The sequence below is a fragment of the Eriocheir sinensis genome, chromosome 6, assembly GCF_024679095.1.
Source record: "Eriocheir sinensis breed Jianghai 21 chromosome 6, ASM2467909v1, whole genome shotgun sequence".
Lineage (NCBI taxonomy): Eukaryota > Metazoa > Arthropoda > Malacostraca > Decapoda > Varunidae > Eriocheir > Eriocheir sinensis.
In genome coordinates, this window is record NC_066514.1 from 26,921,895 (window position 1) to 26,948,120 (window position 26,226).

General features: G+C 44.1%; 1 protein-coding gene and 1 long non-coding RNA gene across 8 annotated transcripts in view; both read right to left on the reverse strand.

Moving 5' to 3' along the window:
• Window positions 1-26,226, reverse strand: part of LOC126991060 (dynein intermediate chain 2, ciliary-like) — a 52,502-nt gene that overhangs the window by 21,623 nt on the left and 4,653 nt on the right. For all 7 annotated transcript variants that reach the window (XR_007745139.1, XM_050849775.1, XM_050849779.1 and 4 more), the window contains exon 2: window positions 20,982-21,306. Coding sequence is in view for 6 of the 7 variants with exons in the window: in XM_050849775.1 (XP_050705732.1) it covers window positions 20,982-21,061 (80 nt within the window). In the remaining variant the exon portion in view is untranslated. The remainder of the gene's footprint in view (window positions 1-20,981; window positions 21,307-26,226) is intronic.
• On the reverse strand, window positions 620-19,260 carry LOC126991107 (uncharacterized). The gene is made up of 2 exons (XR_007745174.1): window positions 18,999-19,260; window positions 620-1,435 (listed from the first exon to the last, which is right to left on the reverse strand). It is a non-coding gene; the product is annotated as an uncharacterized LOC126991107 (long non-coding RNA).

Sequence of the window (26,226 nt, forward strand, 5' to 3'; positions counted from 1 at the left end):
GCCCGCGACGCACCACCACCACGGCTGCGCGCATGAACCTTGGGGTGGAATGAATGAGAAAGGCGATCAGTCAGTCAGTCAATAGGGGAGAGGGGTTGGTAGGCAGTCAATTAGTCACGCATTCAGTGAGTTAGTCAGTTAATTCAGGCACGGCAATGTAGGGGAGACATCGTCACTTTTCCTTTCTCAAACCGAGTTACCTGACAATGGAACAACTTTACCGGAAAGTTGGAAAGTTTCGTTTAGCCGGCGCAACATCTGTGGTCATATGCCGGAGAGAGACAGAAGGGGAAGGAAGGAAAGTTTCGTTTAGTGGGCGCAACATCTGTGGTCATATGCCGGAGAGAGACAGAAGGGGAAGGAAGGAAAGTTTCGTTTAGTGGGCGCAACATCTGTGGTCATATGCCGGAGAGAGACAGAAGGGGAAGGAAGGAAAGTTTCGTTTAGTGGGCGCAACATCTGTGGTCATAAAAAAAAATTATGCCGGAGAGAGACAGAAGGGGAAGGAAGGAAAGTTTTGTTTAGTCGGCGCAACATCTGTGGTCATATGCCGGAGAGGGACAGAAGGAAGGAAGGAAAGTTTTGTTTAGCCGGCGCAACATCTGTGGTCATATGACGAAGAGAGACAGAAGGGGAAGGAAGGAAAGTTTCGTTTAGTCGGCGCAACATCTGTGGTCATATGCCGGAGAGACAGAAGGGGAAGGAAGGAAAGTTTGGTTTAGTCGGCGCAACATCTGTGGTCATATGCCGGAGAGACAGAAGGGGAAGGAAGAAAAGTTTCGTTTAGTCGGCGCAACATCTGTGGTCATATGCCGAAGAGAGACAGAAGGGGAAGGGAGGAAAGTTTCGTTTAGTGGGCGCAACATCTGTGGTCATATGCCGGAGAGAGACAGACGGGGATGGAAGGAAAGTTTCGTTTAGTCGGCGCAACATCTGTAGTCATATGCCGGAGAGAGACAGACGGGGAAGGAAGGAAAGTTTCGTTTAGTCGGCGCAACATCTGTGGTCATATGCCGGAGAGAGACAGAAGGGGTAGGAAAAAGTTTGGAAAGTTTCGTTTAGTCGGCGCAACATCTGTGGTCATATGCCGGAGAGAGACAGAAGGGGAAGGAAGGAAAGTTTTGTTTAGTCGGCGCAACATCTGTGGTCATATGCCGGAGAGAGACAGAAGGGGAAGGAAGGAAAGTTTCGTTTAGTCGGCGCAACATCTGTGGTCATATGCCGGAGAGAGACAGAAGGGGAAGGAAGGAAAGTTTCGTTTAGTCGGCGCAACATCTGTGGTCATATGCCGGAGAGAGACAGAAGGGGAAGGAAGGAAAGTTTCGTTTAGTCAGCGCAACATCTGTGGTCATATGCCGGAGAGAGACAGAAGGGGAAGGAATTATAGGAGAAGGGAACAGACCCCAGGAGACGGGACACAACCCCCGATTAATACCTGGTACACTGCTGGGTGGACAGGGGCGTAGGGTATCGGAAAAGCCGCCCAAATTTTTCCACTCCGCCCGGGAATCGAAACCGGGCTCTCTCGGTTGTGAGCCGAGTGTGCTAACCACTAAACTTTCCTGGAAAAGCAGTTAGTTTGAAAACGATCAACCCCTTTAAACAATATCTCATTAACCGTTACCTTGTTGCGTCAGGAGCGCCATATGAATGTTCTCGTTCATGCACACGTACAGGAAATGGTTAATTATGCTTCGCACGTCACGGAAAGCCTGACGAACTCATTAAATCCTTACAGAAATAAGCACCCCGGCCCTTTCTGTTGCCTGCCTTTTCGTGTTTCCTCCTAAACCTCCTCCTCCTTCCAATCATCCGCCCTTCCTGTTAGTCTTCAATCACGTGAGTTTCTCCCCTTTCACAACTCGTAATTTATAAAACGACTCTCTCTCTCTCTCTCTCTCTCTCTCTCTCTCTCTCTCTCTCTCTCTCTCTCTCTCTCTCTCTCTCTCTCTCTCTCTCTCTCTCTCTCTCTCTCTCTCTCTCTCTCTCTCTCTCTCTCGTTTAAGGACAGGCCACCTAGTCTGGACCATGGAGTCTGTGTGGTCTGATTTTCTATGTAAATCTCTCTCTCTCTCTCTCTCTCTCTCTCTCTCTCTCTCTCTCTCTCTCTCTCTCTCTCTCTCTCTCTCTCTCTCTCTCTCTCTCTCTCTCTCTCTCTCTCTCTCTCTCTCTCTCTCTCTCTCTCTCTCAGCGCCTTGCCCTCACCCCGAGAGGTCAAACCGCACGCGCTCCCACTTCCGTGACCTCTCGCTTGCGAATCCACCCTCGTGTGCTGTACTGAACTGTACTGTAGATCTTGCTGTGCTGTGTGCCGTGTGCTATTTCGCGTCGTGCTGCGTACTGCTTATTGTCAACCGAGTTAGCTGCCCGCAGAGGTGTGCTGTTTGCTGTGCGACCACGTGCTTCATTGGACAGGATTAAGTGTTGCCCTTATTTTTACTACCTCTCTCCGCCTGTATCTACCCTCTCGCAGTAGCGCCCTGTAAAACATATATACACCTATACACAAAACACAGTGTTACACTCTTTCCGCCACATTCTTTATATATTTCCAGATTCCACTCCACCTGACGCCACTTCCTACGCAGGTGTTCAGACCTACCTGACCTGACTTGACCAGATTATTCCCCAGAGACCAGTAATCCTCCCTCCTCCCTCTCGCGTTTCGCTCCTCCTCTTCTCTCGCCTCCCTCCATTGCCCCCTCCCTCTCTCTCTCTCATTACTACCCCCACTTGCCCTCTCTGTCTCTCCTTCCTCACTCCCTATCTCGTTCCACCCCTCTCTCTCTCTCCCCTTTCCTTCGCCCTCTTCCTCCCTCCATCCCTATCTCCTCCTACGCCTTCCCATCTCTCTCACTTATTCTCGCTTATTCACGCACGCGTCCCTCTGCCCTACGAAAAGAAAAAGCAAAGCAAATATATAGATACCTCCTCCTTACCAAGATGGCGCTCAAGAAATGTTCGACTTGCACAGGAAACTTCTCTGGTCATTTCTTCTCAGGACGATCGACCGTCTGCAAGATCTGCCTGTTGACTCAGCAGATGGAAACGAGACTCCTTCAACAGGACGAAAGGCTGACGGCTGGCGAGAAGAAGATCACCGAACTAACAAGTACTGTTGATACCTTGCAGGAGTTTATCCAGGCCAACATCGTCGCCCCTCCTGCAATTGACGCCTCATCACCCTCCTCACCTGCACTCGATGCCCAGCCACCTTCCGAAGAAGGCACGTCACAGGGAACCGGTAGAGCTGACGCTGAATGCTTCAACCCCGTGAGAGGAGGAGCCAGACCCGCCCCTAGAGCCATTTATCCTACTCATTGCTACAACAGATTTGCCATACTGGAGGAGGAGGACGAGGAACAGAGCACCTTCTTGGTCGGTGACTCTATGATTCGCCATCAGGTGGTTGAATTCTGTGGCAGAGTCCCCGTCGTAGGCGTAACTACTGTTATCCTGGAGCTGGTGTTGACGACATCACAGCTGCACTGGACGAGGTCTCCGCTGTGGCCTCTAATGACTCACTCTTTGTTCTCCACACAGGTACAAACGACGTCACCACGACCTGGTCTGAGGAACTGCTGGACAAGTACCGTAGGCTCATCCAGCAGTATAAGTCTAAATCCCTAATATTTTGATTTCAGGAATTCTACCACGGACATGGGGTGAGGGCGACTTCTACAGTAAGGCCTTCAGCCTCAACAACCGCCTGCAGACTCTCTGCGGAGAGCTTGACGTCGAATTCTTTAACGCCTGGAACGATTTCTACGGCCAGAGTAGACTTTTCCAAAGGGACGGCATACACCTGTCCCCATCGGGGCAGCCAGATTTGGAAGGCTCTCAACAACGCCGTACGTAACGCCCGAACAACAAAAAACGACTCTCAGCCACGTCCTTCCATCCCGCCCGTGTAAATAGACACCTCACACCGCAACAGACTCGTAACATTGAACCCTCCAGTACCTCTATTACCAAGCTTCAAGATAACCTAAGAGTCCTTAGTTTCAATGCGCGTAGCCTAAGAAACAAATTTGATGAACTGCGATGTCTTGCTCTGACAGAAAACTTTGACGTAATTGCTATAACCGAAACATTTATCGACACCACTAATATTGATTTAAGTTCCGAATATAACATAGATGGCTACAGATTCTTCAACAATGATCGTGTAAACCGTAGAGGGGGTGGTGTCGCCCTTTTGTCAAAAGCTACTTGCAACCTACTGACAAAACACCAAGAAACAGTAACGTTGAACACTTGTGCGTGCGAGTAAACATTGCAAAAGTCAATTTAAATATATCTGTCACTTACAGGCCTCCGGGGCAATCACTTGATGGCGATCTTGAAATGTACAGCGTCTTAAGGCAGTCACTTAATAACAGCGACTCACTGATACTAGGAGACTTTAACCTCACCCATATCGACTGGGCGACACTGTCGGGTACAGAAGGTGAGTCCCATAGAATGATCGAATTTCTAGAGGAAAATTATCTAAGCCAAATGGTTTCTGAACCAACTCGACAAAATAACATACTTGACCTTGTTATAGCGACCCAAGATAACCTAGTCAGTAATGTCACGGTAGGAGAACACCTCGGTTCCTGCGATCATAAACTAGTGCGCGTTGACATTAGAGCTCAAACATCGGTGACTGAAAATAAAGTTAAGGTGCCCAATTTCAAAAGAGCCAACTTCGTAGAAATCCGACGAAAACTAATAGATATGCAACTATCAGATGACGGCAATGCAGAGGACGCCTGGCTAAACTTTAAAAATCACTTACTCACTCAGCAGGACACATTTGTCCCCTTGTGCGAGAAGCGAATTAACACTAATAAAGTCCACCTTGGTTTAATAGCGAAATTAAACACTCAGTCAAGGAGAGAAAATTGTCTTACAGGTTAAAGAAAGACCAAAGCACGCCTGAAAACATTAGACTTTACAATGATGCAAGGCGACGAGTAAAAGATTAGTGCATCAGGCAAAGCGTAGATATGAAGTAAATATTGCAGCCAACTGTAAAAATAATCCGAAATCCTTCTTCAGTTACATAAACAACAGAAAGGCGATCAGAAGTGGAATTGGACCTTTAATAAACAGCGACGGTGCACTAGTGACTGACAGCCAACACGTTGCAAACCTATTAAATAATTACTTTTCCTCGGTGTTTAATAATAACAGTCCTCCCACCACCACCACCAACACCAGTACTAATGTAAATCCCGAGCATGCATTGTCTAACTTTGAAATAAAACCCGATGAAGTCCTTAAAGCCCTCAAATCACTTAAAACAAATAAAAGTCCTGGACCTGATAAAGTATATCCAACTCTGCTGAAAGAAACAAAGAGCGAAATACTCTCCTCCCTCACAACCGTATTCAATATGTCCTTGCGACAAGGCATTGTCCCTTCAGATTGGAAAAAGGCTAACGTGACACCGATTTTTAAGAAAGGAGACAAAAAGTACCAGGTAATTACAGGCCCATTAGTCTAACTTCGGTTGTAGGTAAGCTACTTGAGGGCATAATTAGAGACAAAATTGTGAGTTACCTTGAAAGCCACTCATTAATTGGGGACTCACAACATGGCTTCCGAAATAAAAGATCCTGCCTATCAAATCTATTAACCTATTATAACGACCTCTTCACTGTTTATGACGTAACCAAATCACTGGACGTAGTCTATCTTGATTTCCAGAAAGCGTTTGATAAAGTCCCGCATCATAAATTACTTTACAAATTAAAACAAATAGGTATTGACGGTCAGGTAAACCAATGGATCGCGAATTGGTTGAGCAACAGACAACAAAGAGTAGTGATTGACGGATTTAACTCAGAGTGGGCGCCTGTCACTAGTGGCGTCCTCAGGGCTCGGTTCTTGGCCCAGTGCTCTTCATTATTTACATCAACGACGTGGATGTTGGACTCAATAACCGCATTAGTAAATTTGCAGACGACACAAAGATTGGTAACTCGGTTCTCACTGACGAAGACAGGCAAAGCCTCCAAGAGGATTTGCACAAAATTTCAGCTTGGTCGGATAGATGGGAGATGCCCTTTAACGTAGACAAGTGCCAGGTCCTTCAAGTTGGAACGAGGAATAAAAAGTTTGATTACGAAATGCGCGGCGTTAAACTCAAAAGCGTTCAATGCGTCAAGGACTTGGGGTCAAAATCGCGTCTAACCTCAAATTCTCACAGCAATGCATCGATGCAGCAAATAAAGCGAAAAGAATGTTGGGCTTCATTAAAAGAAACTTTTATTTAAGAATAAAGATGTAATACCTGCTCTACAACAGTTTAGTCAGACCCCACTTGGAATATGCGGTACAGTTTTGGTCTCCCCACCATGCAAAGGATATTGCTAAATTAGAAGGTGTTCAGCGTCGGGCAACGAAAATTATCCCTTCCTTGCGCAACAAATCCTACGAAGAAAGGCTTTCTACCCTTAACATGTTCTCTCTTGAGAAACGTCGCCTCCGAGGAAAACTGATCGAATGTTTTAAAATACTTAATGGTTTCACGAATGTAGACAGATCAACATTGTTTATGATCGATGACACTTTGCGCACGAGGAACAATGGCGTAAAACTCAGATGTAGACAAGTAAATTCAGACTGCACCAAATTTTTCTTCACCAACGTTGTAGTGCGAGAATGGAATAAGCTCCCATCATCAGTGGTCCAGTGTAACACGATTGACTCCTTCAAAAATAAGCTCGACCGTCACTTCCTTCAACTTAATATCAACTAGAGTAGAAATGCAACGTTTTGGAGTCTTCTGATTAATGTAAAATCACTTAGGTTTAAGGACAGACCACCAAGTCTGGACCATGGGGTCTGTGTGGTCTGATTTTCTATGTAAATCTATCTATGTAAATCTCTCTCTCATCACCACCCTTCCTGCCCCTCTCTCTCTCTCTCTCTCTCTCTCTCTCTCTCTCTCTCTCTCTCTCTCTCTCTCTCTCTCTCTCTCTCTCTCTCTCTCTCTCTCTCTCTCTCTCTCTCTCTCTCTCTCTCCAGGAACTTTTTTTTTCTTTTTCTTTTTCTTTTCTTCATTTCGATCTTTAACTTTCTTCTTCTTCTTCTTCTTCTTCTTCTTTTAATTTCCTCTCTACTTCATTATCATCTTTCGCATCTTCTTCTTCTTCTTCTTCTTCTTCTTCTTCTAATTTCCTCTCTACTTCATTATCATCTTTCGCATCTTCTTCTTCTTCTTCTTCTTCTTCTTCTCTTCTTCTTCTTCTTCTTCTTCAGCATTGATCGTTGTGTTGTGGTCGTGACTTGTCTGGCCTGTCCACCCGATCGTTCACTTTTTTCCTCTTCCTCCTCCCTTTCTTCTTTTTCTTCTTCTTTTTCTTCTTCTTTTTCTTCTTCTTTTTCCTCTTCATTTTCGTCGTCTTTTTCCTTATCTTTTTCTTCTTCTTTTTCCTTATCTTTTTCTCTTCTTTTTCTTCTTTTTTTTCTTCTTGTTTTTCCTTTTCTTTTTCCTTTTCTTTTTCTTCTTTTTCCTCTTCTTTTTCCTCTTCTTTTTCCTCTTCTTTTTCCTCTTCCTTTTCTTCTTCTTTTTCCTTTTCTTTTTCTTCTTCCTTTTCCTCCTCTTTTTCCTCTTCTTCTTCTTTTTCTTCTTTTTCTTTTACTTTATATTTTCTTTTCTTTTTCTTCTCTTCCCTCTAATTCTTCTCTTTTTCTTTTTTTTCTTTTCCTCTTTCTTCTTTTTCTCCTCTTCCTTCTTTTCTAATTATTTTCCATCTTTTCTTAATTAACTCTACCATTGTTATCATTACCATCATCATCAATTTCAATTCTCCTCGTTAATTCTATACAACCCTTAATCCTTTCCTCTTCCTTCTCCTTTCCTTATTTTCCTTCTTTTCTAATTATTTTCCCTCATTTCTTAATTCTACCATATTCTTGTAATTACCATCATCATCAATATCAAGTCTCCTCGTTAATTCTATACAACCCTTAATCCTTTCCTCTTCCTTCTCCTTTCCTTATTTTCCTTCTTTTCTCATTATTTTCCATCATTTCTTAATTCTACCATATTCTTATAATTACCATCATCAACAATTTCAAGTCTCCTCGTTAATTCTATATAATCCTTAATCCTTTTTCCTCTTCCTTCTCCTCCTCTCTGAAAGGGCGGATTAAAAAAAACAGCCCCGGAAACAATAAAAATCAGGATTATCGAAGTGCAAAGGACAGCGGGAACCAAGCGTCGGGCCCGGCAGATGATGGATGGGGGGAGTTAATCATCGCTGTTGTCATTTAAAGGGGAGCCGCGCGGGGGTCGGGCAGATTGGGCTACTTTTTAGTGTTTTGGGCTATTTGGGCTTGTCCTTTTTCTGCTGCGGGGTGGGCGACTTTCTGCATGGGGGCTTAATTCTCTCTCTCTCTCTCTCTCTCTCTCTCTCTCTCTCTCTCTCTCTCTCTCTCTCTCTCTCTCTCTCTCTCTCTCTCTCTCTCTCTCTCTCTCTCTCTCTCTCTCTCTCTCTCTCTCTCTCTCTCTCTCTCTCTCTCTCTCTCTCTCTCTCTCTCTACTTTCTCTCTCTCTCTCTCTCTCTCTCTCTCTCTCTCTCTCTCTCCTTTTTCTGTGACTCCCTCTCCTTCTCCTTCTGTTGGTGATAACACGCGATCATCACCACCACCATCACCACCACCGCCACCATCATCCCCTCCCCCACCACCACCATCACCATCATTTCCACCACCACCGCCACCACGACAAACAACACATGATCATTATTTGCCTATAAAGATAAGCTTTTGGGCGCTGTGCTAATAAGGTAAGCTGGGTGATATTCATACCACGAATAAATATCACCCCACATCCACGAACAGGCTACATATATATATATATATATATATATATATATATATATATATATATATATATACTGACTACAAGCCGATTTCACAGTCCAACACAGTGTCTTCGTAACAGCCCGAACCAAACTATAGAATCCCATACAATCCCAAACGGTGAGGTCTTCGATGCCACACTAAATACACAAGACTCTTCCTGTATAGTTTCGTCAGATTTGTGAACTTAAATACAAACACCAGACACTATACAAGGAAATTTCGAAGGCTCTGGTATTGGTTTGGGAGCTTACTAACCCATCATGGGGAACTGTGGAACTGGCTCTACGACTCCTCGGGCCCAGGTTGGACTCCCGGCCCAGGCAGTCGGGGTGTAGTTCCCTCCCCTTCGGGCTGGTCGATGAACGGGTACCTGAGGACACCTGGGGAACGTAACTTTTGACGATCCCGGATTTCACAGTGGCGCGTGTCCCGGGGTGCGTGACTAGTTGTTATCTACCAGTACAGGCTCAAAGGGCCAGTGGTTCGGAGGTGAGCACCGCGGGCATGCGCAGCTATAGCATGGTGGTTTCATCGCGGCATTTATATGGATTGTTGAGCTTTTTTTTTTTCACTTGGTTTAATTTCAACAATAATGACTTTATAAAATGTACTAGACGTATTTTCTACAATATTCTAAGCCTAGCGTTTCTGTAGATTGTTTCGTTCTTACAAATATTACTTTGTTTGACGTCAATAAATAGTTAGTCACTTGGTCGTCTGTTTGAAGACATCTCCACAATCCTGTTAACCATTAATGGTGGTTTCTTTTTTATTTTTTTATCATTTTGAAGTTTCATTTACCGCAGAGAAGCAGCGCATCAGTTTCAATTAATAAAAAAGAGGAATCCAATTAGTTTTCAGTGGTTTCAGATCTCAGCAACAGCAAGGAATAAGTTTTGACAGAGGTCGAGATAAGATTCTGACATATCCCACAACCCACCAACTAAGACCAAATATGGACCCTCATATGACAATAGGCGGTGGGCTACATAGGCCCATCGTGCACCCCCCCCACAGCATAACGAAAGTGCATTTTTCTGAAGCTTTGGGATGTCCCCAATACCAAATGGAACTTTAACAGGAAAAATCTAGGGATGCAATAGGGGTAACTCTCATATGTTTTGAAGGTACCGTAAAAATACCACATCGGTGAGCGTAAAACAGTTCTTATTCAAAGCTGCCTCCTGACCTTACTTTTTTACACAATTAAGCATGTGACGTGTCATTTTAAAGGATTTTCATCAGTCTTCACTTTAGTATATAACAAAATACAATATCTTAATTATATTTACGAATAATATCACTAACACACGTACCACCACAGTTTCCTTAGCACAATCATAAAAAAATATTGAATAATATTTTACATACACAATTCTTGTAAACTTTTCACTATATTTTCAGTTTGATAGAGAGAGCTAGTTACATGATGGCAATGAAGAATGAACACCTCACTCCAAGAGGAATAGATCAATTGCTGATGATGCTGAGATTGTCTGTTTGCTTCATATGGAGGGACAAAAATATGGAGCGATAAAGCCATTCTCCACTGTAACAGATCCTCAATCTAGATTGCTAAGACTACAGGATATCAAAAGGAGACGCCTTGCACAGCCTATAGATTCCCCATATCGTATGGAGTCAACATGTGAACTAATTCCTGATATATTAAATGATAAACATGGATACCATCAAATCTGTTATCAGAGATTCTGCGCCAATCTACATCGTCTGGGCATTCAAGTAGTTGACACTGAAGTGTCTTCAACTTCCAGGTCTAGTCGCAAGAAATCTTCAAGAGACAGCACTCAATTCAAACCAGATTGTATCTTCTGTAACAATGAAGGTCGCAGAAAGATTAAGAGTGGAGGAACCTGGACCATCGAAGGGATGTCAGTCTTCGATCGGGACGGCGGCAAGTTTATCCAGGATTTAGCAGAGAAGAGAAACGACCAAAAGCTACTAACCAGAATAAGAGGAGTTGACATGTATGCTTGCGGAGCCAAATATCACAGGTCATGCCATGCCAAGTATTGCCAAGATCCCATAAAATGGAGAAGTCCTGACAAAGAAAAGAAAGAGAAGCAAGAATCGATGGTTGAAGCTCATGCTAATGCATTTGCGAGTGTTTGTAAAATTGTTGATGATGTGGTGCTGAAGCAACGGAACATTTTGATGTTAAAAAATTTATGTGACACATATAGACATACTCTGGAGAACTCAGATCATAAAAATCCTAACTTCCGTAGTGAAAACTTGAAAACAAAACTGGAGAAGCATTATGGAAGTCACTTATCATTCTGCCCCTTGAGACAATTTCATTCATATATCCTGTACAACAGCAATGTTGAAATCAACCAAGTCATGAAATATGCATATGAACTGGGCAGCAAAGACGTGATTGAAACAGCTGGAGCTCGTCTACATCAGGTATATTGACAAAAATTATTATTTTTTTCCGTGTTATATTGATTATCTAAGATGTATGATTATTACATATATTAAACATGTAATGCTGCAAATATGTATTACATCAACAATAATTTGAATAGAAAAATACATATTATAAATATCACATATACTAAATGTTTTAAATTTTGAGGTTTGAGAAAATGAGTGACTAAATACTTAAAATAACAGGTAGAATCACAGTATTTTGAAAAGAAAAACATGTAGATTTCACATACGATGGAAATATTTTGCAGGACATCCTGAACGCTTTCAAGAATTCTGCAGAGTTGATGTGGCCACCAACTGCCCAATCTCTAATCAACTCAGACATTGGTTTGCCTTCATCTTTAGAAAAATTCTTGTCTAACATGCAATATGGTGCATCGTCCCCAAGAACTGAAAAATCCAAGCGATTAGTGTCATCCATTGCTCAGGATATCTGTAGAGCAGCCACCAACAGTGAATGGAAGCTCCCTAAGCATGTTTTGATGTGTTTGACTCTGCGACATATGTTCAGAAGTGAGCGTCTCGTCACCATGCTGAACAGGTTCGCATCAATACTATGTAGAATTTGACATTTTAACATTGGTATTGTTGCTTATATATTGCCCAAGGAGATAGTGTAGAAATTCAACGTACTATTTACTCAGCAACCCTCTGTGTACTTTGAATGACCTATAGTAACTGACAATTTATTCTCTTAAACTAGTTCCATTCTACCAAATTCATACATTTGTTTTACTTTGTATTTCGGCAGGTTTGGTCACTCAGAGAATTATGCCTTCTCACTGGAGCTGGAAACTGCTATAGCACAGTGTGTTGAAGATTCCTCTACGTTGCTGACTAACCAGATTGTCCGGAATCCTGGTCCACTGTCCCTGTTCCATTCAGAGTTTGATAATTTTGACATGTTAATCAACGATATGACTGGCGGTGGTTCAGTTCACACAGCACATGGCATAATGCTACAGGAAGTATCTGGTGCAGAAGGGACTCACAGGGAATTACCGGTGGTCCAGGTTCCTCCACTCTTAATCTTTCTGCGACCTTCATTGTTACAGAAGATACAATCTGGTTTGAATTGAGTGCTGTCTCTTGAAGATTTCTTGCGACTAGACCTGGAAGTTGAAGACACTTCAGTGTCAACTACTTGAATGCCCAGACGATGTAGATTGGCGCAGAATCTCTGATAACAGATTTGATGGTATCCATGTTTATCATTTAATATATCAGGAATTAGTTCACATGTTGACTCCATACGATATGGGGAATCTATAGGCTGTGCAAGGCGTCTCCTTTTGATATCCTGTAGTCTTAGCAATCTAGATTGAGGATCTGTTACAGTGGAGAATGGCTTTATCGCTCCATATTTTTGTCCCTCCATATGAAGCACACAGACAATCTCAGCATCATCAGCATTTGATCTATTCCTCTTGGAGTGAGGGTGTTCATTCTTCAGTGCCATCATGTAACTAGCTCTCTCTATCAAACTGAAAATATAGTGAAAAGTTTACAAGAATTGTGTATGTAAAATATTATTCAATATTTTTTTATGATTGTGCTAAGGAAACTGTGGTGGTACGTGTGTTAGTGATATTATTCGTAAATATAATTAAGATATTGTATTTTGTTATATACTAAAGTGAAGACTGATGAAAATCCTTTAAAATGACACGTCACATGCTTAATTGTGTAAAAAAGTAAGGTCAGGAGGCAGCTTTGAATAAGAACTGTTTTACGCTCACCGATGTGGTATTTTTACGGTACCTTCAAAACATATGAGAGTTACCCCTATTGCATCCCTAGATTTTTCCTGTTAAAGTTCCATTTGGTATTGGGGACATCCCAAAGCTTCAGAAAAATGCACTTTCGTTATGCTGTGGGGGGGGGTGCACGATGGGCCTATGTAGCCCACCGCCTACAAGGGTATATTCGAAAGTGTTACATTCTGCTCCTGTGAAGATCCGAAAGGTGAAAAACTTGTACCAGCTAGTCCAAAATAACCGCCCTGGATACTTAGCAATACCCTACATACCTCCTCAGAGTGAAATGCACGATTGAAACAAAGAACAAAGCAGTATACAGAAGGTGTCGTGACTTCCCTCGCTGCACCGGCACGTTAAGGAGTGTGAGGAATCTTAGGAATTCGTAATTTGTAAGGAGAGGAACGGACAAAAATGGACTATACTCATTCCACACTTCGGAAATAAGGTCGGAATTCGCACGCATCCACCAAGAAATCCGCAGTCAAGGGGTTAACGGGCTTTTACACTGGGCGAATTTTCCGTGGATCTTCAGTCAAACCACGATTTCCGCTAGCGTGATTCTCATCTGTTTCTTGTTATTGCTGCTGATGATGATGGTGAGTAATACCATCGTCCTTCTGTGAAATCTACCGTAGCTTTGGAAGATCGTGGACACGTCAGAAAACCGCGGAAATATGAGAACCACGCCAGCGGAAATCGTGGTTTGATTGAAGATCCACGGAAAATTTGCCCAGTGTAATAGTCCCTTAACCCCCCCGCTGCGACAGGCCCGGATTTGGCTTTCACTGGTAGCCTGGTAACACAGAGTCCCAAGGCTTTCTCTGCCTCTGTGGTGGGTAGTGGAGTGTTTCCCATGTGGTATTGGTGTGCTGGATATCCCTTCACTGGTAGCCTGGTAACATAGAGCCCAAAGTCTTTCTCTGCCTCTGTGGTGGATAGTGGAGTGTTTCCCATGTGGTATTGGTGTGCTGGATATCCCTTCACTGGTAGCCTGGTAACATAGAGCCCCAAGTCTTTCTCTGCCTCTGTGGTGGATAGTGGAGTGTTTCCCATGTGGTATTGGTGTGCTGGATTTTCCCTCCTAAGGTGCATGACTTTACATTTTTACTTCACTAAATTGTAGCAGCCACTTTTTGTTCCACTCCTGTAGCTTGGTGATGGCTTCTTGTAGGAAATACACATCCAAGGGATTAATCGGTTTCCATGAGTGATTTTACACGTTTATAGTTGAGAAGAAGGATCGAACCACCACCAGGGTCATAAAAGTACCTCTGGAAATGCCCTAAACTCGCACGAAATCCAGTCTATACGATACTTATAAGACATTTCGCTGCCCAAGAACACATATTTAGCAAGGCTTTCGCAGGAGTTGTGGGCATTTCCAGGAGTAGTTTTATGACCCTGGTGTTAGTCTGACCCTTCTTCTGTACCATGAACCTAAGGAAACACTCATTAGAACTCGACTGACCCCATCTTTGACCTTTAGAAATTGTTAATGTGAAAAGCGATAGTCTTGAAATACCAGTAGTAGTTTTAAGACCCTGGTGTTAGTTTGACCCTTCTTCTGTACCATGAACCTAAGAACTCGACTGACCCCATCTTGAACCTTTAGAAATTGTTAATGTGAAAAGCGATAGTCTTGAAATACCAGTAGTAGTTTTATGACCCTGGTGTTAGTTTGACCTTTCTTCTGTACCATGAACCTAAGAACTCGACTGACCCCATCTTGAACCTTTAGAAATTGTTAATGTGAAAAGCGATAGTCTTGAAATACCAGTAGTAGTTTTAAGACCCTGGTGTTAGTTTGACCCTTCTTCTGTACCATGAACCTAAGGAAACACTCATTAGAACTCGACTGACCCCATCTTTAACCTTTAGAAAATGTTAATGTGAAAAGCGATAGTCTTGTAATACCAGTAGTAGTCTTAAGACCCTGGTGTTAGTTTGACCTTTCTTCTGTACCATGAACCTAAGAACTCGACTGACCCCATCTTGAACCTTTAGAAATTGTTAATGTGAAAAGCGATAGTCTTGAAATACCAGTAGTAGTTTTAAGACCCTGGTGTTAGTTTGACCCTTCTTCTGTACCATGAACCTAAGAACTCGACTGACCCATCTTGAACCTTTAGAAATTGTTAATGTGAGAAGCGACAGTCTTGTAATACCAGTAGTAGTTTTATGACCCTGGTGTTAGTTTGACCTTTCTTCCGTACCATGAACCTAAGAACTCGACTGACCCCCTCTTGAACCTTTAGAAATTGTTAATGTGAAAAGCGATAGTCTTGAAATACCAACCTTAAGAATGGACTAAACTCTCGCCCCATCCCCTTTGTATCATACTCACTTTCCGATCCTTCATCAACGCTGCTATCTCAGTTTGTCTCTTCCCAGTAATTAAGTGTACGTCGTTGGCTAGTTCAAAAGCAAGGAACAACACCTCAAGTCTGTATATATGTGGTTGGTAGGTACTCGGAATGTCATTATCTCCACTTCCAGATCCTCCACCCTTGCTATAGTTTGTCTTATTAAATATACGTCATTGAATAGCCCACAAGCAAGCCACAACGCGTCCTCAACTCAGTCTGTTTATGCGGTTAATAGTTGCTCGGAATGTCATCTTTGCTCCACTTCCAGCTCCTCCACCCTTGCTAGCTCAGTGTCTCTCTTCCCTTCACGTCACTGTCTGGTCCACGAGCAGGCCACAACCCGCCCTAAACCAAGGCGGCATGCTGCTGGTAAGTGCTCGGAAAGGTTGAATCTCATTAGTGGTTGTTGGGGTGGGCGTGGCTTAGTTGTCCTGTTATAATGAACGGAGTATTGTAAGGCCTATGATTGCTCCCTCTCCTTGGATGATGTCTCGCTCCACCGTTACCCGCGGACCAAACAAAGAGAGTGCCGATGACTTCGTGAGCTCGTGAACCCTTCTCGAAGCCTCGCGTGTTGCATTTTCCTTTCCTTGTCTGACTCTCCCCATGAGGCCTGTCGAGTGGCCGGGCTGTGACACGGGGGTCGGGAAGGGGAAAAGGACAGTACGGAAAGGAAAGAAAGCAGGAGAAGAAAAGAGAGGGGAAAGGGGATAGGGAGGAGGAGAAATGTACGCATGCAGAGATGAAATTAGGAAGAATGGACATTGAGAGAAGACGAGGAGCAGGGAGAGGAAGAGAAAGAGAAAGAGAAAACGGGAGGGGAAGAAGAAGAAGAAAGTGATAAGGAGCAGGAAGAAGAAGAGGAGGAAAAAATGAGGAGGAGGAGGAATGGATATAGTGAGAAGAGGAAAGGGAGACGGAGAGAAAAGAGGAAGATGGGAGAGAAAAAGAAGAAATGGGAGAGAAGGAGGAAGAGGAGGAGGAGGAGGAGGAATGGATGTGGGGGTAGGAGGATGGAGGAGAAAAAAGAGGAAGAGGAGGATTGGATATCGTGAGAAGAGGAGAGGGAGGAGAGAAAAAGAAGAAATGGAGGAGAAGGAGGAAGAGAAGGAGGAAGAGGAGGAGGAGGAGGAATGGACGTGAGGGAAGGAGCATGGAACCACGAAGACGAGAGGAGGAGGAGGAGGAGGAGGAGGAGGAGGAGGAGGAAGGGAGGTAAGCATTGCATGTCACATAAATAGGCTTCGTGAGGTCCGAGGACGTTAAATCAGATCCCAGCGAGTAAGGAAGGCCGGGCCGAGGCGGAGCTGGGAGGATCAATAGTTTGTGCTTAGCTCGAGTCTTCGCCTTTGTTGTTGGGGACTTGAGCGTGACACTTATTATTTCCTCTCGTTCTATGGGAGGATCAATAGTTTGTGCTTAGCTCGAATCGTCACCTCTGTTGTTGGGGACTTGGGCGTGACACTTATTACAACGGGTATTCGATATATGCGAATTCGCTCATATGCGACTAACCTAAATGTGCCAAGTATTCGTTTTATGCGAGAAAAATTCGTTATCATGCGAGTAGCGGCGCTGGTGGGACTGGTTGGTGAGGTATGGTGGCCGAATCGCACTAGAGAGCGGGGCGTGCAAATGCTTCCATGCACTTTCTTCGCCTATAATTAACCGTTTCCTCCCTCTGATCCTAAAGTTAATCCTCAGGTAGTTAATTATCAGCTTAAATCGTAGACTTTGGATGTGTCTCCCCAGAAGCAATATTTAGTGCTGTATTATTGTGAAACGGTGCCGGAGTAAATAGTTAAGAGGGTTTGAAAACGTGTCGTGGAACATAACGCGCTATAATTAATGGGATGATAGGTTCGATATATGTAAATTCACAGTATGCGAGCTTTTAGCAGAACCTAACCTTCGCATATACCGAATACCTTGTGTAATTAACTTTTCTGTCCGTATTTTTTTTTGGTTGCATTCGTAACCAACTCAAGTCCAACCAAACTTGACGTCGGCTCCCGCTGGTCCATTCCTCCCCTCTCCTCTACCACACAGTCCCAGCACCTATTTTTTCCTCTCATATGTAACGTATAGCTGACATATGAGAGGAAGGGATAGGTGATGGGAGTGTGTGGCAGAGCAGAGGGGAGGAAAGGACCCGCGGGAGCCTGTGTCAGACCGGCCTCAACAATTTAGTTTCACCATCATAGGAAATGCTTATCGGTTTTATTAGTATGTGTCAATAATACTTGTCAATTTCTTGTTGAGTTTATATTTCCTTTTGTTGTTGTTTGTTGATAAGGGATGCCCTGTCTATAGATTCGTTCATACAGGTATAAGAAGAGTCTTTTAAGGCAATTTGTTTCCTTTAAGATGCTTGTTTATTTTATTAGTATATATGAAAAATACGCCTTAATTTTTTGTTATATTTATGTTACGTTTTTAGTTTCGGTTGGCTTTTCCAGGAGTGGCGATTAGCGGGCTTTTTTTTTATCTTTGTTTATTGCCTTTGAGGTAGAAAAAAAGCCCGGTAGAAAAAAAAGCCTGGTAGAAAAAAGCCCATTAAAATTGTTCTCCTTACACCTCATTATCACGTGGGAACATTCTCTGTGGGCAGTTTCGTCAGTAACATTTTTTTTTTGTCGATCGAGTAAAAGAATATAAGAAAACAATAATAATAATAATAATAACAATAACAATAACAACAACAATAATAATAATAATAATAATAATAATAATAATAATAATAACAATAATAATAATAACAATAATAATAATAACAATAATAATAATAATGATAATAACAATAATAACAATAATAATAATAATAGTAACAATAATAATAACAACAACAACAACAACAAAAATAATAATAATAATAATAATAATAATAATAATAATAATAATAATAATAATAATAATAATAATAATAATAATAATAATAATAACAACAATAATAATAACAATAATAATAATAATAATAATAATAATAATAATAATAATAATAATAATAATAATAATAATAATAATAATAATAATAATAATAATAATAATAACAATAATCAGAGGTACCTCAAGGCATGCCACAATACAAGTAACGAAAACAATACTAAACATCTCAACAGCACATCACATAACATCACATGGTAACACATATCTTGCTTTCTTTCTCTCGCTGGTTTGTCCGAAGGTTTTTACAGATCAGTCAAGTAGTGCATGTAACCGGCCTCTTGCAGATTCCTTACGTTCTTATGTTCTTATACTCTGCTGCTAGTTCGCCTTGAGATGTATTTAGAATCCAACGGACAAATTTGGAAAGTTTCGTTTAGTCGCCGCAACATCTGTGGTCATATGCCGGAGAGAGACAGAAGGGGAAGGAATTATAGGATTACAGACGGGACACAACCCCCGATTAATACCTGGTACCCATTCACTGCTGGGTGGACAGAGGCGTAGGGTAACGGACAAGCCGCCCAAATTTTTCCACTCCGCCCGGGAATCGAACCCAGGCTCTCTCGGTTGTGAGCCGAGTGTGACACAACCCCTCCATTAATACCTGGTACCCATTCACTGCTGGGTGGACAGGGGCGTGGGGTATCGGAAAAGCCGCCCAAATTTTTCCACTCCGCCCGGGAATCGAACCCGGGCTCTCTCGATTGTGAGCCGAGTGTGCTAACCACTGCACCACGAAGCCCCTAGTACCCAACCGGAAGGCAATGCACATATTTTAGGGGAGAACGAATGTGGCGTTGTCCTGCCCCTGGTCCTGTCCTTGGAGCACCTGATGAATGAACGGTCTGCGACACCGTTACGAGTATTGCTATTCGTGGAAGTGACGGAGGGAGTGTATAGCCTGCGTACTGGGGAGGGGGGGAGAGGGAGGAGGGGGAAAAAAGAGAGCGGGGAGGGAAGAAAAAGAGAGGGGAGGAGAGATAGAGGAAAGAGAGGGGGGTTAGAAGAGAGAGAGAGAGAGAGAGAGAGAGAGAGAGAGAGAGAGAGAGAGAGAGAGAGAGAGAGAGAGAGAGAGAGAGAGAGAGAGAGAGAGAGAGAGAGAGAGAGAGAGAGAGAAAATACACGCAAACTAACATCATTATCGCTGTACAGGGAATATAAAAAAAAAATTATAAAAAAAAAAAGTTATATGAATGAAGTCGGATGAAATAAAGACAGACACTAAATCAAGCTCTTTTTTTTTACAGTAAAGGAGGAAGTTCAAGGGTAAAGAATGCAAGGAACAAGGAAGGCCGCTGGTGGTGCTCTTTCAAACGGTGTGTTGGAAAAGACTTGCGGAACAGAGAGGACGGAATCATTTGGAGAAGTGCCTTGATAATGATGATGATAATAATAATAATAATAATAATAATAATAATAATAGTTAAAGGAGGATCGAGTAGTAGCCCATCACGTACCCGGGACATGGGCCAAGTGTGACGTCCGGGGTCAGCACAGTTTTTCTTCCTCAGGTTTCCCCAGGTAAGGCTCCGAGGTAAAAAAAAGAGGAAGGAGGGGGACCAACGAGTGGGTATGTTTGCCTTTCCAAATAAGATAATCGAATCGTGGAACGTGTGTCGTGCAAGATCCCCCCCCTGTGTGTGTGTGTGTGTGTGTGTGTGTGTGTGTGTGTGTGTGTGTGTGTGTAAGATATGAAGGAAAAGTTGGAGGAAGGTACCGAGAGAAGAAGAACGAGGAAGAGGAAGAGAAAAAGGAGAGGTAGGGAGGAGGAAAAGAGAGAGGCAGGGAAGGGAGGAAAAGAAGCAGGGAGGACGAAGTGAGGGAGAGAATAAGGGAGAACAGAGAGGAAGAGAGGGAGGGGAGGTGATGTGTGTGTGTGTGTGTGTGTGTGTGTGTGTGTGTGTGTGTGTGTGTGTGTGTGTGTGTGTGTGTGTGTGTGTGTGTGTATAAAAAACATCATAAACAATTTTAATAGAAGAACCAACAAATTTTACCGTCTCCGCCCCGGACACAACGAGCGTGATATTGGCTCCCGGATGCCTCACGCTTCTTCCCGGAAACTCCTCCGAAATATTTCTTTCCGCCGTGACTTTCAGGATTCGCCTCATAACTCTTTCCGGCAATGGGAGATCGTAGTCTCTCTCTCTCTCTCTCTCTCTCTCTCTCTCTCTCTCTCTCTCTCTCTCTCTCTCTCTCTCTCATACACACAACGTTAACCCAGTAGCATCGGGGATCATGTTTCTTAATGGTCCCTCTAAGCAAAAAGAAATGAGAAAAAATCATCACTCACGCAAACCATTTCAAAATATATATCAACACATTTGCCATTTGTGATCAGTTTATGCATCATCTATTTTGGGGGTTTATATCATGGCACAAATTTGGCCCGTCGCTGGTACACGGTGAAGAAAAAGGGTCAAACTACCACCAGGGCCAAATAACTACCCTTGCAAATGCCCACAGCTCCTGCGAAAGCCTTGTCAAATACGTGTTTTTGGGCGGCGAAATGTCTTATAAAATACGACCCTTTACATGTTGTTCTAATCGGTCTAACTAGGAAGAAGAAAACGGAAGGACACACACTCACCTCAGGGCCTCTGCAGCCTCCATCAGCGCCGTGGGGGAGGGGCGCGTCGGGCGGATCCTGCTCATCACTGTCTTCCACATGGTGACGCACGCGGAGGGGGTCAACAAAAGAGATCAGTCCGGCGTATATGTTAGCCCCGCCTGCCCGTGGACGTGTGGGAGTGTGCTGTGGTGGGTCTGGTGGTGTTAGTTTGGCCGGTTTTGCTGGTTTTGTGGGGGGGGTAGTCGTCTCTGTGGTATCGTCTCTGTGGTGGTGGTGGTGATGTTCGTGGGTTGGGTCTGTGGGTGCGCGCTGCAAGGAGACACACTGATGGCTCTGGGTGGTGCTGGGGGGGCGGAGGACGGGAGGGGTTATTAGTGGTGGTTGTGGTGTTGATGATGGTAGTATTGATGATAGTGATGCCAATAATACTAATTGCTAATATCAATAATAATAATCATAATAAAAATAACAATAATAATAATGATACTACTACTAACTAACCAACAACAACAACAACAACAGTAATAATAATAATAATAATAATAATAATAGTAATACAATAAATATAATAACGATAATGATAATAATAATAATGATAGGAATGATGATTATGATGGCCTTGAGCTGCTTCCGTTATTGTACAAAATCTTAAAAAAATCTATAAGTCTTTTACTATGGCTTATACTATATATTGCTAGTCCCATGTCTACATTTAATGCTTTTTCTACACTAAGCAAATGTCGCTTTGTGAAGCTCCAATTTCTACATAACATAGCTTGGAAAACACACCCCGAAACACATGGGCTGGTGTTGTCAGACGCTTCTATCTCCCACATCAACTATTTCTACATAACATAGCTTGGAAAACACACCCCGAAACACATGGCCTGGTGCTGTCAGACGCTTCTATCTCTCAATTCAACTATTTCTGCATAACATAGCTTGGAAAACACCCCGAAACACATGGCCTGGTGCTGTCAGACGCTTCTATCTCTCAATTCAACTATTTCTGCATAACATAGCTTGGAAAACACCCCCGAAACACATGGCCTGGTGCTGTCAGACGCTTCTATCTCTCAATTCAACTATTTCTGCATAACATAGCTTGGAAAACACCCCGAAACACATGGCCTGGTGCTGTCAGACGCTTCTATCTCCCACATCAACTATTTCTGCATAACATAGCTTGGAAAACACACCCCGAAACACATGGCCTGGTGCTGTCAGACGCTTCTATCTCCCACATCAACTATTTCTGCATAACATAGCTTGGAAAACACCCCCCGAAACACATGGCCTGGTGCTGTCAGACGCTTCTCTCTCTCAATTCAACTATTTCAGCATAACATAGCTTGGAAAACACCCCGAAACACATGGCCTGGTGCTGTCAGACGCTTCTATCTCTCAATTCAACTATTTCTACATAACATAGCCTGGAAAACACCCCGAAACACATGGGCTGGTGCTGTCAGACGCTTCTATCTCCCACATCAACTATTTCTGCATAACATAGCTTGGAAAACACACCCCGAAACACATGGCCTGGTGCTGTCAGACGCTTCTCTCTCTCAATTCAACTATTTCTGCATAACACAGCTTGGAAAACACACCCCGAAACACATGGCCTGGTGCTGTCAGACGCTTCTCTCTCTCAATTCAACTATTTCTGCATAACACAGCTTGGAAAACACACCCCGAAACACATGGCCTGGTGCTGTCAGACGCTTCTATCTCCCACATCAACTATTTCTGCATAACATAGCCTGCAAAACACCCCGAAACACATGGCCTGGTGCTGTCAGACGCTTCTATCTCTCAATTCAACTATTTCTGCATAACATAGCTTGGAAAACACCCCGAAACACATGGGCTGGTGCTGTCAGACGCTTCTATCTCTCAATTCAACTATTTCCAGAGGTCAAAACGGAGCTCAGTCGTGTTCTAATGATCGTTCTTTAGGTTCACGGTACAGAATAAGGGTCAAACTACAACCAGGGACATAAAACTATGCAGAGAAATGCCCAAGACTCCTACAAAAGCCTTGTCAAATACGTGAGAGCTTGGGCGCCGGTATGCTTGAAATATGACCACTGTAATTCCTCCCTCTTCAAAGGTGAAACAGCTAATTGTAAGCGCCCAAACCAAACCAAATTCTACACAATGATTCGCTATTTCTGCTCAATATAACATACTAAAGGGACTGTTACACTGGGCAAATTTTCCGTGGATCTTCAGTCAAACCACGATTTCCGCTGGCGTGGTTCTCATTTGTTTCTTGTTATTGCTGATGATGATGGTGAGTAATACCATCGTCCTTCAGTGAAATCTACCGTAGCTTTGGAAGATCGTGGACACGTCAGAAAACCACGGAAATAGGAGAACCACGCCAGCGGAAATCGTGGTTTGACTGAAGATCGACGGAAAATTTGCCCAGTGTAATAGTCCCTTTAGTATGTTATATTGAGCAGAAATAGCGGATCATTGTGGAGAATATGGTTTGGTTTGGGCGCTTACAATGAGCTGTTTCACCTTTGAAGAGGGGGGAGTTACATCGATCATATTTCAAGCATTCCAGCGCCCAAGCTCTCACGTATTTGACAAGGCTGTTGTAGGAGTCTTGGGCATTTCTCTGCATAGTTTTAGGTCCCTGGTTGTAGTTTGACCCTTATTTATTGTCTACTTGCAACAATAAACTATCAATCAATCAATCAATCCCTTATTCTGTACCATGAACGTCACTCCCGTACTCTCCCTACCCCAATACCCCTTCAGGCACAACATTAAAAACAGCATTAAGAAGAGCAACAACAAGCTACACCGAGCTTCCTCCCACTCCTCTCCCTTCCTTCCATCCTTACTTTGCTCCTCTCGTGGCGTGCGTGCGTACGTATGTGTGTGTGTGCGGGAGTTTCGTGAGAACGGTGTTGTCTTCACAGGGGGTGGATGGGGGAGAGAGAGAGAGAGAGAGAGAGAGAGGGGGAGAAAATTGTTTGTGTGTGTGTGTGTGTGTGTGTGTGTGTGTGTGTGTGTGTTTTGTATTTACTCGTGTACCTAAGGCTGCTTTTGCGTGTTAGGACCCCCCCACTCCTCCTCCTCCTCCTCCTCCTCCTCCTCCTCCTCTTCTCCCTCCTCCTCCTCCTCCTTTTCTCCCTCCTTTTAAACCAGATTCTCGAGGTCACGTAATTTAAAAGCTTTGTCATATACGTTTCTCTCTTCTCCCTCAACGGCCAAGCTTCTTTTTCGGGTCCCTTGTAGTTCTGGGCAGGTCGTTGAGAGAGTGTTCCTTAGGGCCGCTTTCCACAGTCACTGTTTTGATCGTCACCAATGGCTGTTATCGCCGCTATAGTTTCCCACGTAAAACTGGCCGATGGGGTAGTGGCGGCTGCGGGGTTAGCCTGGCCCCGCACCTTGCCCCACACTCTCAACACCTCTCCCTTCCCCTGCAGCCGCCACTACCCCATAGGCCAGTTTCACGTGGAAAATTATAGCGTCGATTGTTATAGTAGGATATCAATGTATTATTATTATTTAATATCACCACGAATTAGGCATACAATTGGTCACGTATGTCAAGGTGACCTCCACGCACCATCGGAGTGCGAAGTATACAAAACTGAGACGGTAAACACTGACGGACGACATTCCTATAAGGTGGCGTGATCTATCTGTCGTGGGTTTTTCCATTGACAATATTGTATGCCTAATTCGTGGTGATATTAAATAATAATAATACATTGATATCCTACTATAACACGATCCCCGCCATTGGTAACGATCAACACAAACAAAGTGACTAAAAGCGGCCCTTAGATCCGACCCGGACTTATACCACTGGACCGGACCCGAATCACCTTTGCAAACCACTGGACCGGACCCGAATCACCTTTGCAAACCACTGGACCGGACCCGAATCACCTTTGCATACCACTGGACCGGACCCGAATCACCTTTGCACACCACTGGACCGGACCCGAATCACCTTTGCAAACCACTGGACCGGACTCGAATCACCTTTGCAAACCACTGGACCGGACCCGAATCACCTTTGCAAACCACTGGACCGGACCCGAATCACCTTTGCAAACCACTGGACCGGACTCGAATCACCTTTGCAAACCACTGGACCGGACCCGAATCACCTTTGCAAACCACTGGACCGGACCCGAATCACCTTTGCAAACCACTGGACCGGACCCGAATCACCTTTGCAAACCACTGGACCGGACTCGAATCACCTTTGCAAACCACTGGACCGGACCCGAATCACCTTTGCATACCACTGGACCGGACCCGAATCACCTTTGCAAACCACTGGACCGGACTCGAATCACCTTTGCAAACCACTGGACCGGACCCGAATCACCTTTGCAAACCACTGGACCGGACCCGAATCACCTTTGCAAACCACTGGACCGGACCCGAATCACCTTTGCAGACCACTGGACCGGACCCGAATCACCTTTGCAAACCATTGGACCGGACCCGAATCACCTTTGCAAACCATTGGACCGGACCCGAATCACCTTTGCATACCACTGGACCGGACCCGAATCACCTTTGACCACTGGACCGGACCCGAATCACCTTTGCAAACCACTGGACCGGACCCGAATCACCTTTGCAAACCACTGGACCGGACCCGAATCAGCTTTGCATACCACTGGACCGGACCCGAATCACCTTTGCAAACCACTGGACCGGACCCGAATCAGCTTTGCATACCATTGGACCGGACCCGAATCACCTTTGACCACTGGACCGGACCCGAATCAGCTTTGCAAACCACTGGACCGGACCCGAATCACCTTTGCACACCACTGGACCGGACCCGAATCACCTTTGCAAACCACTGGACCGGACTCGAATCACCTTTGCAAACCACTGGACCGGACCCGAATCACCTTTGCACATCACTGGACCGGACCCGAATCACCTTTGCAAACCACTGGACCGGACCCGAATCACCTTTGCATACCACTGGACCGGACCCGAATCACCTTTGCAAACCACTGGACCGGACCCGAATCACCTTTGCATACCACTGGACCGGACCCGAATCACCTTTGCACACCACTGGACCGGACCCGAATCAGCTTTGCAAACCACTGGACCGGACCCGAATCACCTTTGCAAACTACTGGACCGGACTCGAATCACCTTTGCAGACCACTGGACCGGACTCGAATCACCTTTGCAGACCACTGGACCGGACCCGAATCACCTTTGCATACCACTGGACCGGACCCGAATCACCTTCGCAAAA